General features: G+C 45.4%; 1 protein-coding gene across 1 annotated transcript; it reads left to right on the forward strand.

Moving 5' to 3' along the window:
• The first annotated feature begins 5,152 nt into the window (after window positions 1-5,152).
• On the forward strand, window positions 5,153-15,013 carry STPG3 (sperm-tail PG-rich repeat containing 3). Its single transcript, XM_083721432.1, has 7 exons — window positions 5,153-5,343; window positions 6,144-6,211; window positions 7,480-7,623; window positions 9,905-9,993; window positions 11,132-11,243; window positions 12,487-12,612; window positions 14,836-15,013. Exons 1-7 carry the CDS (start codon window positions 5,156-5,158, stop codon window positions 14,967-14,969), a joined length of 861 nt encoding a protein of 286 aa, XP_083577558.1. The 5' UTR covers window positions 5,153-5,155; the 3' UTR covers window positions 14,970-15,013.
• Window positions 15,014-15,383: the final 370 nt, after the last annotated feature.

Here is a 15,383-nt window from a genome sequence, read left to right on the forward strand (position 1 = left end):
CATCACTACCGGGAAAACCATGGTTTTAACTATACAGACCTTTGTTGAAAAGGTGATGCCTCTGCTTTTTAAGATACTGTCTAGGTTTGCCATCACCTTTCTCCCAAGGAGCAGGCGTCTTTTAATTTCATGACAGCTGTCACCATCTGCAGCAATCATGGAGCCCAAGAAAGTAAAATCTCTCACTGCCTCCATTTCTTCCTCTTCTGTTTGCCAGGAGGTGATGGGACCAATGGTCATGATCTTCGTTTTTTTGATGTTGAGCTTCAGACCATATTTTGCGCTTTCCTCTTTCACCCTCATTAAAAGGTTCTTTAATTCCTCCTCACTTTCTGCCATCAAGGTTGTGTCATCTGCATATCTGAGGTTGTTGATATTTCTTCCAGCGATCTTAATTCCGGCTTGGGATTCATCCAGCCCAGCCTTTCGCATGATGAATTCTGCATATAAGTTAAATAAGCAGGGAGACAATATACAGCCTTGCCGTACTCCTTTCCTGAACCAGTCAGTTGTTCCATATCCAGTTCTAATTGTAGCTTCTTGTCCCACATAGAGATTTCTCAGGAGACAGATGAGGTGATCAGGCACTCCCATTTCTTTAAGAACTTGCCATAGTTTGCTGTGGTCAACACAGTCAAAGGCTTTTGCATAGTCAATGAAGCAGAAGTAGATGCCTTTCTGGAACTCTCTAGCTTTCTCCATAATCCAGCGCATGTTTGCAATTTGGTCTCTGGTTCCTCTGCCCCTTCAAAATCCAGCTTGCACTTCTGGGAGTTATACTGCTTAAGCCTGCCTTGTAGAATTTTAAGCATAACCTTGCTAGCGTGTGAAATGAGTGCAATTGTGCGGTAGTTGGAGCATTCTTTGGCACTGCCCTTCTTTGGGATTGGGATGTAGACTGATCTCCAATCCTCTGGCCACTGCTGAGTTTTCCAAATTTGCTGGCATATTGAGTGTAGCACCTTAACAGCATCATCGTTTAAAATTTTAAATAGTTCAGCTGGAATATCATCACTTCCACTGGCCTTGTTATTAGCAGTGCTTTCTAAGGCCCATTTGACTTCACTCCAAGATGTCTGGCTCAGGGTCAGCAACCACACCACCTGGGGTGTACGAGACATCCATATCCTTCTGGTATAATTCCTCTGTGTATTCTTGCCACCTCTTCTTGATGTCTTCTGCTTCTGTTAGGTCCTTTCTACTTTTGTCTTTTATTATGGTAATCTTTGTATGAAATGTTCCTTTCATATCTCCAATTTTATTGAACAGATCTCTGGTTTTTCCCATTCTATTGTTTTCCTCTATTTCTTTGCATTGCTTGTTTAAGAAGGCCTTCTTGTCTCTCCTTGCTATTTTTTGGAACTCTGCATTCAATTTCCTGTATCTTTCACTATCTCCCTCGCATTTTGCTTGCCTTCTCTCCCCCGTTATTTGTAAGGCTTCGTTGGACAGCCACTTTGCTTTCTTGCATTTCCTTTTCATTGGGATGGTTTTAGTTGCTGCCTCCTGTATAATGTTACGAGCCTCCTTCCATAGTTTTTCAGGCACTCTGTCCACCAAATCTAAATCCTTAAACCTGTTTCTCACTTCCACTGTGTATTCATAAGGGATTTGACTTAGAGTGTATCTTACCGACCCAGTGGTTTTTCCTACTTTCTTCAGTTTAAGCTTGAATTTTGCTAAAAGAAGCTGATGATCTGAGCCACAGTCAGCTCCAGGTCTTGTTTTTGCTGACTATATAGAGCTTCTCCATCGTTGGCTGCAGAGAATATAATCAATCTGATTTCGATGCTGCCCATCTGGTGATGTCCATGTGTAGAGTCGTCTCTTGTGTTGTTGGAAAAGCGTGTTTGTGATGGCCAGCTTGTTCTCTTGGCAGAACTCTATTAGCCTTTGCCCTCCTTCATTTTGAACTCCAAGTCCAAACTTGCCAGTTGTTCCTCTTATCTCTTGACTCCCTACTTTAGCATTCCAATCCGCTATAATGAGAAGAAATCCTTCTTTGGTGTCATTTCTATAAGGTGTTGTAAGTCTTCATAGTATTGGTCAATTTCAGTTTCTTCAGCACCAGTAGTTGGTGCATAAACTTGGATTACTGTGATGTTAAAAGGTCTGCCTTGGATTCGTATTGAGATCATTCTATCATTTTTGAGATTGCATCCCAGTACAGCCTTCACCACTCTTTTGCTGACTATGAGTGTAGTAAAGTTAGTAATATTTGGAAAATTATTCTTTGGTCAAGCAAAGAGAGTGAGGCCTTGTGGGAGTTTCATCAGCCACAAGGACCCTGGGAAAGGAGTTGTATATCTTTAAAACCCCAGACTAGCTGACTCCTCAGCTGAAAGGTTTATTAGAACCAAGGAAGTCTTGATTTAACACCTGTGTTCGAATGTGTGAACATCCCCCCTCCCAGTGATGCTATCTGTCCTTGAATTGCTTGGGAATGTATCGCTGGTTAGTTTCCACGGAAGGGAGGAAGCCTTTGATTAAAAGTTGAATTCTAAATTGGCCCAGCTGTCAAAAGGTAAATTGATTGACCAGCAAGCCGATCATTGGCGCATTCAAAAATAATTTGAGTCTTATGATTGGCTTGAAAGTTACGACGCAGGTTGCGGATTGGGAATAAAAGATCAGAGGATTATCTGCTCTTTGCTCTTTGCCTTACTCTGCAAATCGCAAAGATGCCAGGCTCTATTGTTCCAGCTTAATAGGCCACTATTCATCTTTTGAGATGGAGATCTTCAATCGTCTTCAACTAGCAGAGTCCTAAAGAACATCAACTGTCCTATCTTTGTGTTAGAGTTGTGAGTATGTAGACTTAGTCATACTATACCAATTTGTTATTTTCTTATCTGTAATGCTCAAAAGAAGTGCCTGCTATTTTAGCATGTTTCTTATGTTATTTTAAAATAAATCCTTTTAGTATGAAACTGTTTTAGTTGTGTGCCTTTCCGGGGGGAATAGCTAAGTCCTAGCCTTACGCCTGGTTACGCTCTACCGTAGAACTTCAGCCTGCAAGACTGTGGATACAGCTTGTGGAGTAGGGGGACGGCCAAGATAACGGGTCACAGCCTTCTCCCTGGGTTGTGATTTTGGGTCCCCTGGACAAGAGGGAGTGGTGGCAGCTCTACTGAGACCTATTTGTTTTGTTTGATAAAAGTAATACGTCTGCCAACCCTGCCCTGGTGCGTCCTTGCCTGGCCGGAGAGCAGAGGCAGGAGAAGGGAGGGGCAAGAGGTTGGAGGCGACCGTTACTACAATGAGGGTTACCCCATTTCTTTAACGGGATTCTTGCCTACAGTAGTAGATATGATGGTCATCTGAACTGAATTCGCCCATTCCCGTTCATTTTAGTTCACTGATGCCCAAGATGTCAATATTTATTCTTGCCATCTCATTTTTTACCACATCCAACTTACCAAGGTTCATGGTTCTTACATTCCAGGTTCCTATGCAATATTTTTCTTTACAGCATTGGACTTTCCTTTCGCTTCCAGGCATATCCACAACTGAGCGTCCTTTCGGCTTTGGCCTGGCCACTTCATCAGCTCTGAATCTACTTGTACTTGTCCTCCGCTCTTCCTCAGTAGCACGTTGGACGCCTTCCGACCTGAGGGGCTCATCTTCCAGCGTCATAACTTTTATATGCCTGTTGCCTTTGTCCATGGAGTTTTCTTGGCAGGGATACTGGAGTGGCTTGCCGGTTCCTGCTCCAGGTGGATCATGTTTGGTCAAAACTATCCACTATGACCTGTCCATCTTGGGTGGCCCTGCACGGCATAGCTCATAGCTTCTCTGAGTTATTCAAGCCCCTTCGCCACGGCAAAGCAGTGATCCATGAAGGGGCAGTGATCCATGAAGGATCCATGATTAGTATACAGTCCTTAATCCACATCCAAGTCCATGGCTCCCAGTCTCTTTTCATGTCAACCATACTTATCCGTCCTTTTTTTTAATGAAAAATTCAAATTTCCACATTTTCTTTTTCCATTATTTTTCCAGAGTTGTTGCAAGGAGCTTGAAATATTTTTCTTCCAAATTCAATCCAACTTGCACACAGATTCCTTTCTTTCTCAACACTCTATGTTCTAAGAATTCTGGGAGCTGTGGTTTGTTAGAGTGCTGAGAGTTGTTAAGGGACCCCCTATTACCCTTACAGAGCTACAATTTTCAGTAGTTGTTACCATATCCTACTGAGATCCAGTTTAAATTTTAGATTCTGTTATATTTTGTATATGTTGTTACAAAAGTTGGCTGCCTGCCCCTCTCTCTGCCAAGTGGGTCCTTCCAAGAGGGGCTGGTACCCCACAGCAAAGGCAGCCAGCCTTCAGCCAGCCTGCCCAAGATGGATCTCAGCTGTTCTCCCTCCTTCCTCCCAGCCACCCTTGCTCCCAGAGCAGTTACTGTGTCAACCTTCCAAACCCCCAGCCTCTGTTCACACCTCAGGGTAAGGGTGAAGGAGTTCTCTTATATTGTTAATGTCCCTCAATTGTTCTCTATATTTCCTTGATGGAAGTAGCTCAGCTATAGGAATTCCTCTGCAGCTTGCATTCTCCCTTCATGTCCCAGATAATCAAAATCCTAGCATTTATTAATTTCTAGGGATTAGGTGCTTAACCCACCCCCTTAAATCATTAACATCATGCAACAAAATGTTTTGTGACTGACTTTGTATATTTTGAATTAATAGAAAAACAATAAAGAGTGGATTAAAAGCAATTTCTCAGAATGGTTCTCAGAGGGGGGTCTTCAATAAACTCTCAGCATCCTTATAAAACTACAGTCCCCTGAATACCTTGAGGGAAACATTTAATATGGTATCACAATGTAAGATGTGAATGAGGCCTAAATTATAGTTTTGCCCCGTCCTCCTACCTGCAATGGCAACACTGAACCTGAGGAGGAAACAGGCAGCCAGTGTTACCTTCTGGGCTGGTTTTAAGCAAGAAGACAGGCAGGTGGCTGGGGGAAGATTGGGGTTAGTAGAACAATGACCACCCACCCCCCATTAGCCCCAAAGAACCAACCATTCTTGATCATAGGTCTGCACCTAGCTGGACCACCCCGCCTCATCTATTCCCCACCCTTGGGGAAAAGAGACACCACCATCAAACAGCACAGAATGCATGGAGCCATGGAATGAGAGAACCCACTGATGTCACACAACCTGCAGCAACCATTCTGCCGGAGGGGGAGCATGGGGCGAGTCAACATTGCCCAGCTGTGGAAAATGGAGTTCCAGCAGAAACACATCAAGTTCATGGCCCAGATGTACCTGGACACCAGCCAGAAAAGGAACCCCAAATCTCAGTTGCTTTTAAAGAGGCACCACCATTTGCACCGGTAATGCAGGAAGAGAAGGCCTCAGGCACTTGCCACTATCCCCTACTGCATGCCCCGCAAGGCCAGATTCTCACCTAACCCCATTAAGTTAAAATGGGATGGGTGAGTCTTGCTGGACCAGAACCAACAGTCCATCTAGTCCTGGAATGGGGAACCTCAGGGCTAAGGGGCCACACACAGCCCCTGAGGCCTCTTTCTATGGCCCCCAAGACTCTCCACATGCCACAAATACCCTCCCTCAATAGCCCTGCATTGCACCCACCTGCAGGGATTTTGCCTGGGTGGAATGTGTCCTTGAACTCTGATCATGCCTCTTGCCTGCCTGAATGGAGGATAGAGGGGGGTGTTTGTGCAGAAACTAGCCTCTTTTGCCTCTGCCCCATCCTGCAGCACAGTGGCCAACTGGATGCCTATGGGAATCCCACAAGCAGAACCTGAGTGCAAATAATATTGATGCATTCTTTCTATTTCAATTTGTTTTTACTGTGCTGCAATTCTTTTTTAAAAATGTTGTCAATAGCCCGGAGTGCTTCCCACAAGCATCTGGTTGGCCTCTGTGAGAACAAAGTGATGGATTAGATGGGCTTTTGGTCTGATCCATCTGAGCTTGTCTTATGTGCTTACATAAGGAGTGTCAGGAGTATAGGGAATAAATTTCAGTATAGCTAAATAAAATGGTGGGATCCAGCAAATGCCTGATTTCGCCCACTACTGGCACCAGTAGTGGCATTTACTTTTTCCTTCCATTTCCAGCTGCTGGGACAGCCTCTCCTCATTTCTTGCTTGTGTTTTGTTCTCAGGGGTCGCCTGAGCAGGGAATCTAGCTCAACACCGTTCCTCCCAGAAATTCAGTTTGGAAAGCAGAGCAGTAAGTAGGAAGGAGGTCTGAGAGAGAGAAAAGAGCAATCCAAGGCTTTCTCCCCATTGGTTTGTGGGTGCCCAATAGGGAAACCAATAGTGCAATTTCAATGTAATTCTGTAAGGCATAATTGGCAACTAGAAGCCTTCATCTGCCCCAGTAGCAAGAAAACCTGTCTTTCCCATATTGGTCTCTACAGCCGCAGCAGGCACTGTAACCTTCCAACAGTTCCACTTCATCCCTAAAGGCACACTTCTCCAGTCTCCTGAGACAGACAAATGCCAACAATCTGAACTAACAAAATCCACATTTTAGCTCACAACAACCTTGCAAGGTAGATTAGACTGAGAGACAGTAACTTGCCAAAGATGAACCATTGCATTTCATGTCTGAGAAGATTTCTGAATGCAAGTCTACTCATTGCAAGTCTAGCCATTGTGCCCAGAGGCAGAACTAGTTGCCCTGGCACCTGGAGCGGCATGCACCCGGTGGGCGGGGCTAGCATCCCAGGGGAGCAGGGCGCATGTCCCAGGGGATCTGCCGACTGCCGCAAGGCTCAGGGGGGGGGGGCTGCTGGCGGCCTCAAGCATCCTGGGAGGGCGCCGCCCACGGCGAGGGTCAGGGAGGTGATGTCACCCAGGGCGGGCCACACCCTCCTTGCTCAGCCTCTGATTGTGCCACAGTTTCTCTCAGTTTAAGGGCCTCTCTGTCTTCCTTATTTTAGACACTTGCAATACCTATTGCATTGATGGGTAGACAAATCTGCAGAGCCCTGCAGCAGGACTGACAGAAGCAAGTACTGTATTTCTTGCATGGCATGGTCAGCTTAAAAGTAACCAGTAAAACCAGCAACAGATAACATGGTAGGGCAAACACCACATATTTCTCTTAGGATCAAAAATACAGGGTCACCACTAAAAAGGCCCTGTTTATAGAGCTGAGGGACCTTGATGATAAGTAAAGCAAGCAGAGCCTCAGAAGCTGGCCTTGGAGTACAAATATGTAACGCATGCATCATGGTCCAGGGCTGGGGAAACTGTGGCTCTCCAGATGTGGCTGTTCTCCTGCTCCCAACAGTCCCAGTAAACATGGCCAAGGCTCTTGGATTACAGAAGTTGTAGTCCAACAACATATGCAGGACCACAGATTTTGCATTCTTATGTTAAAAGCATAGGGGCAGGAGGCCAGGCTCTTGGGGCAGGGGCAGACAGGAAGCCTCCTTGCAGAGCATTCAGATCCCAACCTGCATCAGCTGAATGATCTGCTCTTTGCTCCAGGTGGTCGCATATCCCCAGAAGGCCGCTTGTCGATGGCAGTGAACACGGACAGCCCTGGGCCAGCAGCTTACTCGGCCTGCAGTGTGAACTTCCGGCAAACCAGTGCTCCATCCTACACCTTTGGGTTGAAGTCACCTTCTAAAGGTGTGAGTGAAGGGAAGGGATTAAGAGAGCATTCTTTCAGTTTCCAGCTATTCATGAATCAATATGGTTTGTGTTTAAGCCACTAGACCAGAGGTTTTCAACATTTTTGAGAGGCCATCTTGGATCTATCCTCTGAGAAGAAAAGCACAAGCCTTTGTTTCCTCTTGGCTAGTTAGTTAGTTCAGGATTAGAAACTCTTCTGTCTGAGTTACGTACTTTATACCACAAACAACTTCATTGTTTTTATCTACCAATATCACTTGGTGTGTTGTTACAGATGAAGCTATTCATTTACAGCATTGCATGAATTTGCAGAGCTTCCTAAGAAAAATGGCTTATTGGATGCAATTTCTCCAATGCAGAGGGTAGGGAAAATCCTAGGGCTAGCATGCTTGCAGCTGAGACTTTGAGAAGGGAGGTAATTTTCTCGCTCTGGGTAGTGTTGTGACGTGGGGTTTGTGATTTCAGCTCTCTTGACATAATATGCTGGAGACAGTTCTCTAGTAACACTTCTTTATTAAAGCAACAAGACTGAAGACTGAGGAGGGGAGAGCTACATTTATAGGGACAGGGAACAAACTAGAAAGGATACATTTTGGAGGGAACAATATCAGGCAATCACAGTCCTGCCTTTTGGAGGCAACCAATAAGACAGAGGATCCAAATACAGCAGCTTAAATGAACCAATAGTAGCTGTACCCTCTGGAACCAAAAGGCAGTTACTTTACCCTAATGCAAATACAGACAATAATAATGCAGATATAAAATCCTTTGACTCAATACACAACAGGTAGAGCCAATAAAAACTATCATATTGTTGTGCCCAGAAATAGTACCTCGGGTTAAGAACTTTGCATCAGGATGAGAACAGAAATCGTGCTCTGACAGTGCAGCGGCAGCAGGAGGCTCCATTAGCTAAAGTGGTGCTTCAGGTTAAGAACAGTTTCAGGTTAAGAACGGACCTCCGGAACGAATTAAGTACTTAACCCGAGGTACCAGTGTATCTTTTCTTAAAGGAGCAGCATTGTTATACCTTCTACCTAATACAAGTGCTTTTTTTCTTTAAAAAAAATGTTCAGGGGTACTCTCATTTTCCTACTCATGTTGAAATACTGCCCCTCAATGAGGCCAAACTTAGATTCACAAAATGCTTAGGGGTTGCGTCCCCCCAGAAAAAAAGCACTGCCTAAATAACTGACCCTTGTGGGGGCAGAACATGTGTGATTACAACAGGTAAGGCCTACTTTCTGGATACTGTATATTCACTTCCCCCCAAAAAGTGGGGAACCTGAGGGCCACATTTTCTAGCAGGCAACCTCCTGGGGGCCACAATGGCAAAGGATGTGACATAGACTTACTGTAACAAAAAACAAATGAATAGCTTATTCTACCAGCATGTGGAAATGGAAAGGCCTGTTCAGCCCTGCTTTCTGTCACCTCACCCTGTTACATGAGTAGATTCAGGGTCATCCCACCCATGAGGCAAGATGAGGCAATTGCTTCAGGTGGCAGGATCCACAGGGGCAGCAGATGTGGCCGCCAAGGAATGCATCATCCAACCCCACTTCTGCTGCCACTGCTGTCACTGACTGTGGCATGCTTCATAGATCACTGTGGCATGCTTCATAGAGATCTGCTGTCTCCTTAGCAGCTCCACCCTCAAAGCTGCCTCTACAGCAGCCTCTTGGTGAACAGATGGCACTGCTCTCCTCGCCCCTTCCTGCTGTAGCTCTTTAGAATTGTAGAGTTATAGAGTTACAATGGTCCCCCAGGGGTCATCTAGTTCAACCCCTTGCAACTCAGGAATCTCAACTAGATCATAGAGTGGTACCTTGGGTTACATACCTTCAGGTTACAGACTCCGCTAACCCAGAAATAGTACCTCAGGTTAAGAACTTCGCTTCAGGATGAGAACAGAAAGCATGATCCAGCGGCGTGGCAGCAGGGGGAGGCCCCATTAGCTAAAGTGGTGCTTCAGGTTAAGAACACTTTCAGGTTAAGAACGGACCTCCGGAATGAAGTACTTAAGTACTCCAGAATTAAGTACTTAACCTGAGGTACCACTGTACATGTTCCTGATGTAAGTCTTCACTCACCCCTTCATCCCAGGTTGGGGAGGGGATGCCATTTTGTGGTTTGCCTCAGCTGCCAAAGTGTCTTGGGCCAGCTCTATGTAGGCTGGGTCCCAAGTCTCTTGGGATGACAGTTGGGGGCCTGGTTCAAAGTTCAAGGCTCTGTAACAACACTGATGCTGCCTCAACCTTGTCTTCTGTTTCTCCAGAGGGCGGAGGGCGGCGTTCTTGGCAGAAGTCTTGGTTTTTGAGCAATAACCCGTTCATTAAGAAAGTGGATTTTAGCAACGAGACCAATGTAAGTGTCACGCATGGGGGTGTCCATTTGTGCTATGCCCCACCCAATTCATATAGTTCAGTGACAAGAGCACATGCTTCATTCATTAATTAAATGGAATATTTACAACCCTCCCTTTCAGAAAGTGCATCAAAGCAGTTGACAACATGCAAAACATAAATAAAATAACGGTATAAATAAATCACTCCATAAATATCCATAAAGTGTAATATAAAGAATATATATTACAGGTCCCGGGGTCAGTCTCCATGTTGCAAAGATCAGGTAGCAAGCTGTATACTGTATGTGGTGGCCTTGTTGTATTTGGAAGCAGCCAGAAATTAAAGGCCCCATCTGCACTATGCATTTGAAGCACCTCATACAAGTAGGGTCTGAGCATAAGAGTGCACTCTCTTACTGCAATTTCCAGCAGCTAGTTTTCATATCCTCCAACATTTCTCCTAGGAAAATAGAGACATCCTAATTAATAGTATAATAGTAATACCCCATGCGTCTGACTGGGTTGCCCCAGCCATTCTGGGCGGCTTCCAACATATATAAAAACATAATGTAACGTTCAACATTAAATAACTTCCCTATACAGGGCTGATTTCAGATGTCTTGTAAAGTTACATATCACCTTGGCTTGGGGTGTCACATAACTCAGTTATATGACTGCCTCCAGCTGTGGAAGGCAGGGCAGAGCCATCATGATTAGTAACAATTGATAACCTTATCCTCTTTGAATTTGTCCATAGAATTATTTTAAGCATCATTTCAAGCCACCATGGCCAGGCCCTGGGGATAATGGGAGCATCTGTGGACCAAAGGTTGGGCAAGGCTGCTTTAGAACCACAGATTTGGAGTCCCATTAACACCATACAGTACATTTAAAGCACTAGAATATCATGGCTTCCCCAAAGGAATCCTGGGAACTGTAGTTCATTAAGGATGCTGAGAGTTGTTAGGAGGCCCCCTACTCCCTGTCAGAGTTACCACTCCCACAGTTCCCTGGGAAGGAGGATTGATGGTTAAAGCATTCTGGGAAATGTAGCTCTGTTGGGTCTCACTGGTCATATAGCCTTTATACTCCTCCACCATGTGGGTCCCCCTCCCCAGGAAGGATCATGCAGCTCAGCTGTCCCTCTGTTATTTGCAGTGGCCCTCTCCTTTCCACTACGGCCAGCCCCTGGATGTCAAGCCAGCCAACCTGCCAAACAGCCCCCATTTCACCATGGGACAGAAGGGGGAGTTCACTCTTGTCAGCAAAAGTAAGAACATAATGGGTGCCTTAGGTTATCAAGAGGTATTTATTTCATAGAATTGTAGTGTTGGAAGAGATCCAGGGGGTCATCTAGCCCAAATCCTTGCAATGTAATTTTTAATATTTTTTTTACAAATATGGGTCACAAAACTAAGACCCTGAGATTATGGGTCTCATGTTCTACCAATGGAGCTATTATCCTTATCTGGGTCAAGGTGTGCCCCAGGACTCTATTCTCGCCCTTTATTGCCAGTTTGGAAGCTGAGCACTTGCTGAGTACAAACTCCAGATTTTTACCAGAAATTTGCCTTCGGTAGGGTTCCTCTAGTGAGACATTGTGAGACATTTTTTTAGTGAGACATTGCCAGTAGCTAACACCTCTGCTCAAAGATTTGTTCTGAGGCCAAGTTATTTGGGACCAGTTACTTGCACATTGCCTTCTCTATATAAACCCATTTGACCGCTTCAATTTGCAGGTCTGACACTGTTACAGCTGCCACCTATTTGTTCTGCACTTTCAAGAAAATAATTATTTTGTTGTTCTGGGACCCACTTTGGAACTCCTTGCCTATTGATACCAGGCAGGCACCTATGTCGTACTCTTTTCACCACCTGCTCAAAACATTATTGTTTAGGCCAGCCTGACCAGAAACATGGATGCTGACAAGATCTAATCTCTTACTGTTAATTTTAACTACAGAATTTTAAATTACGTACATGGTTTTAACTGTTTATTCCTCAATATTTTAAAACTGTTTTTGTAAGCTATTTAGCTGTTTCCCTACGTTCAAACAATACCATTTTGTGTGGGGGCTGCATTCCTGACCATGCATGTAGGCATGTAAACCTGCTCCACCCATTATGCCTCTACCCCATTCTGTCCCCTTTTCCAGCCACTTCCAGGGATGCACGTTTGTAGGGTCAAGCTTTATTTGAATGTGTGCAACGGTGGGGGGTGGGTTGCCTGTATATAATTTTTGTTTCATAAATACATATGGTATCTACACTGCCCATTTAACTTGACCTCTTCACTTGGGTCCACTGAACACTACAAGGGGGTGGGCAAGAGCAGAATAAGTTGCTCCTGGCAGTAACAGTAAGGGGAGCTATTCTAAGCATATCCAAGAGGGTCTCTGTCAGGTTGCAGCTCTTCAAGTCAGTGCCTGGCAATGCCAACTTCTCCCCTCTCCATTAGTATCTGGCACCACAGATTGGGCCGGCTTCTCTCTCACCCCTTTTCTCTTCCCTAGATAATATGATGGATCCAGCACCCAATAGGTACAACACAGAAAGTGCATACAAACATGTGATGTTTAGATCACCCTCTATCATCATCAGCCCTGCACGAAACACTATGCACAAGTGGGCCAGGAAAGGTAAGGAATGGTAACAGGTTCCCTCCCACCACTCTTTTAACTACAGTATTTTTCGTTCTGTAAGATGCACCAGACCATAAGACGCACCTAGTTTTTGGAGGACAAAAACAAGAAAAAAAATATTCCGAATCCCAGAAGCCAGAGATCCCTCTCGCTCTTCTGGCTTCTGGGATAGCCGCACAGCCTCTTCAGGGCAGCGGGATGACAGCTCCCCCTGCCCTGAAGAGGCTGCACGTGGCTAAGCCAGAAGCTAGAACAGCGAGAGGGAGCGCTGTGCACCTACACTTGTACCTTGGAAGTCAAACAGCCTAGTTCCTGAACGTTTTGGCTCCTGAACAATGTTCCGGTTTTCGAACGTTCTTTTGGAAGCCAAAAATCCAACAGGGCTTCCGCTGCTTCCAATTGGCTGCAGAAGCTTCCTGCAGTCAATCAGAAGCTGCGTTTGGGTTTTCGAGTATTTTGGAAGTTGAACAGGCTTCCGGAACAGATTCCGTTTGACTTCCAAGATATGACTGTATATAAAGGGGCAGAGATTGAATATTAATAAGAGTTAGCAGTACCCCTGACCATTGCTGCCATTATAACATTATGATGACACTCAGCTCTATCTGCTGATGGATGGCCACACCAACTCGGCCCGACACACTGACCAGATGCTTGGAGGCTGTGGTGGGTGGTTTTGTGGGAGCCGATTGAAACTAAATCCTTCAAAGACAGAGGTCCTCTGGCTGGGTCGGGATGGCATGAGGATGAGGGACCAACTCCCTTCTCTTGCGGGAGCCCAATTAGTGCCAATGCCTTCCGTTAAGAATTTGGGTGTTATCCTTGACGCCTCCCTTTCCATGGAGGCACAGGTTACAGCAACAGCTAAGGCGACATTTTTCCATCTTATAAGCACTAAGCAGTTGGTCCCTTACCTTTCCCACCCCAATCTGGCCACAGTGATCCATGACAGTCACCTCCAGGCTTTACTGTAATTCGCTCTACATGGGGCTGCCCTTGAAACTGTCCCAGAAACTCCAGCAGGTGCAGAATGCTGCAGTGAGGCTCCTCACGGGGTCCCTGCCATGGGAGCATATTCACCCAGTGCTTTACCAGTTGCACTGGCTCCTGGTGAAGTTAGGGTCAGGTTCAAGGTACTGGTTTTGACCTTTAAAGCCCTTTGTGGCTTGGGGCCCTTATTTATGGGACCACCTCTCCTGGTATGCCCCAGAGGACCTTAAGGTCCATGAAGATCCATAGTTTAGAGGTCCCGGACTATCCTCCACCAGGGCCAGGGCCTTTTCAGTGATGGCTCCAACCTGGTGGAATGCTGTCCCATGAGACTAGGGCCCTTCAGGATTTAACCTCCTTTTGCCGGGCCTGTAAGACAGAGCTATTCTACCTGACCTTTAATTTGAATTCACCTGATCTTTTATTTCCTTTCTCTTTCCTCTCCCTCCCCCTTTTATGAAGATTACCAAGTAGGACTAATTCAGCCAGCTAGCCCTGGTGACCAAATGTTTATTGGATGGATTTCCTTTAAATTGATTTTTGAACTTTGAACTTTATTGTTATTCATGCTTCTATGCTGACTTTTATGCTGCTTCTATGTTTTATTACAACTAAGTTTTAAATTTGTTGTTAGCCGCCCCGAGCCCAGTTTTCTGAACCGGGAAGGGCGGGGTATAAATAACATTTTATTTATTGTAAGTGAAGCATCACCCAGCAGTTGGTTCACAGCCAAATATCTTTTTGTCCAGGCTTTCCCTAACCTAACCAGCTCCTCTCAGATCCCACTTGCAGGTTCCCAGAGGCATCTGATCAGCCACCATGAGAACAGGATGCTGGACCAGACAGGGCTTTTTGGCCTGATCCAGTAGTGCTGCTCTTATGACTTCTGCAAACTTTTAGATGGTGGTGTGATGTTCCTTTTTTCTTCCGACTCCCACCGGCCCCAGGCAGCATGACCAATGAGCAGGGATGATGGAAGTTGCAATCCAAAAGCACCAGCAGAAGTTTCCCCACCCATTCTAAAATGTTTAGCAAATAGACAGGCTAGGTGAAACCAGACTAACCTTTGCAAGGAGGTTACGTTTTTTATAGTGACTGCTGGTTAAAAGCTTCAGTTGGTGCTGTTGCCATGCCTGCTTGTTGAGTCTGGGCCCCAAAACATTTATGTGTGCAGTTCTGGCCACTGCCATTCAGTTAGTTACCTTCTTCCACTTTCTTCCTTGGTTGCAGACACCACCCCTGGTCCCGGCACTTACAATGTGGAGAGAGGGCACATCGCTCGCCTACCTTGCTCCCCCAGCTTCTTCATCCAAGGCGTGAGGCGACCCAAGAAGCACGAGACAGGGCCATTTTCAACGCTGTGACACCCCCCCTACCAGGAGTGTGATTAAAAGCCTGATTGCCCTGACGCTGCATGCCCCATTTCTGTCCAGTGTTTAACATTCCAGGCAGCTCTTGCAACTTTCAATACAAGCTCAGACTTGTTAAAAGCACAAATCTTAGCCATCTGGGTATCCACCTAACCCGAATTAATGGGAGGGGGAATAATGTACATAAATTAAAAAAGAAGCTGCATGGGTATACTAATTTAACAGCAAAGCAGAGAAATCTTATTTGTGGAGTTGAAGGACCAACACAATTTCATTCTTTTTTTTCTTTACAAAATCAGCTTCCTCAATCTCTGCTCCTGCAGTGTCTCTCCCTAGCAACTCCTTAAAAAATAGTGGGGTGATGGGACTCTGTAAAGTCTGATCAGAATATATACCATTCAACTTAAG

This window comes from Podarcis gaigeae (assembly GCF_964106915.1).
Source record: "Podarcis gaigeae genome assembly, chromosome: Z".
Classification (NCBI taxonomy): domain Eukaryota; kingdom Metazoa; phylum Chordata; class Lepidosauria; order Squamata; family Lacertidae; genus Podarcis; species Podarcis gaigeae.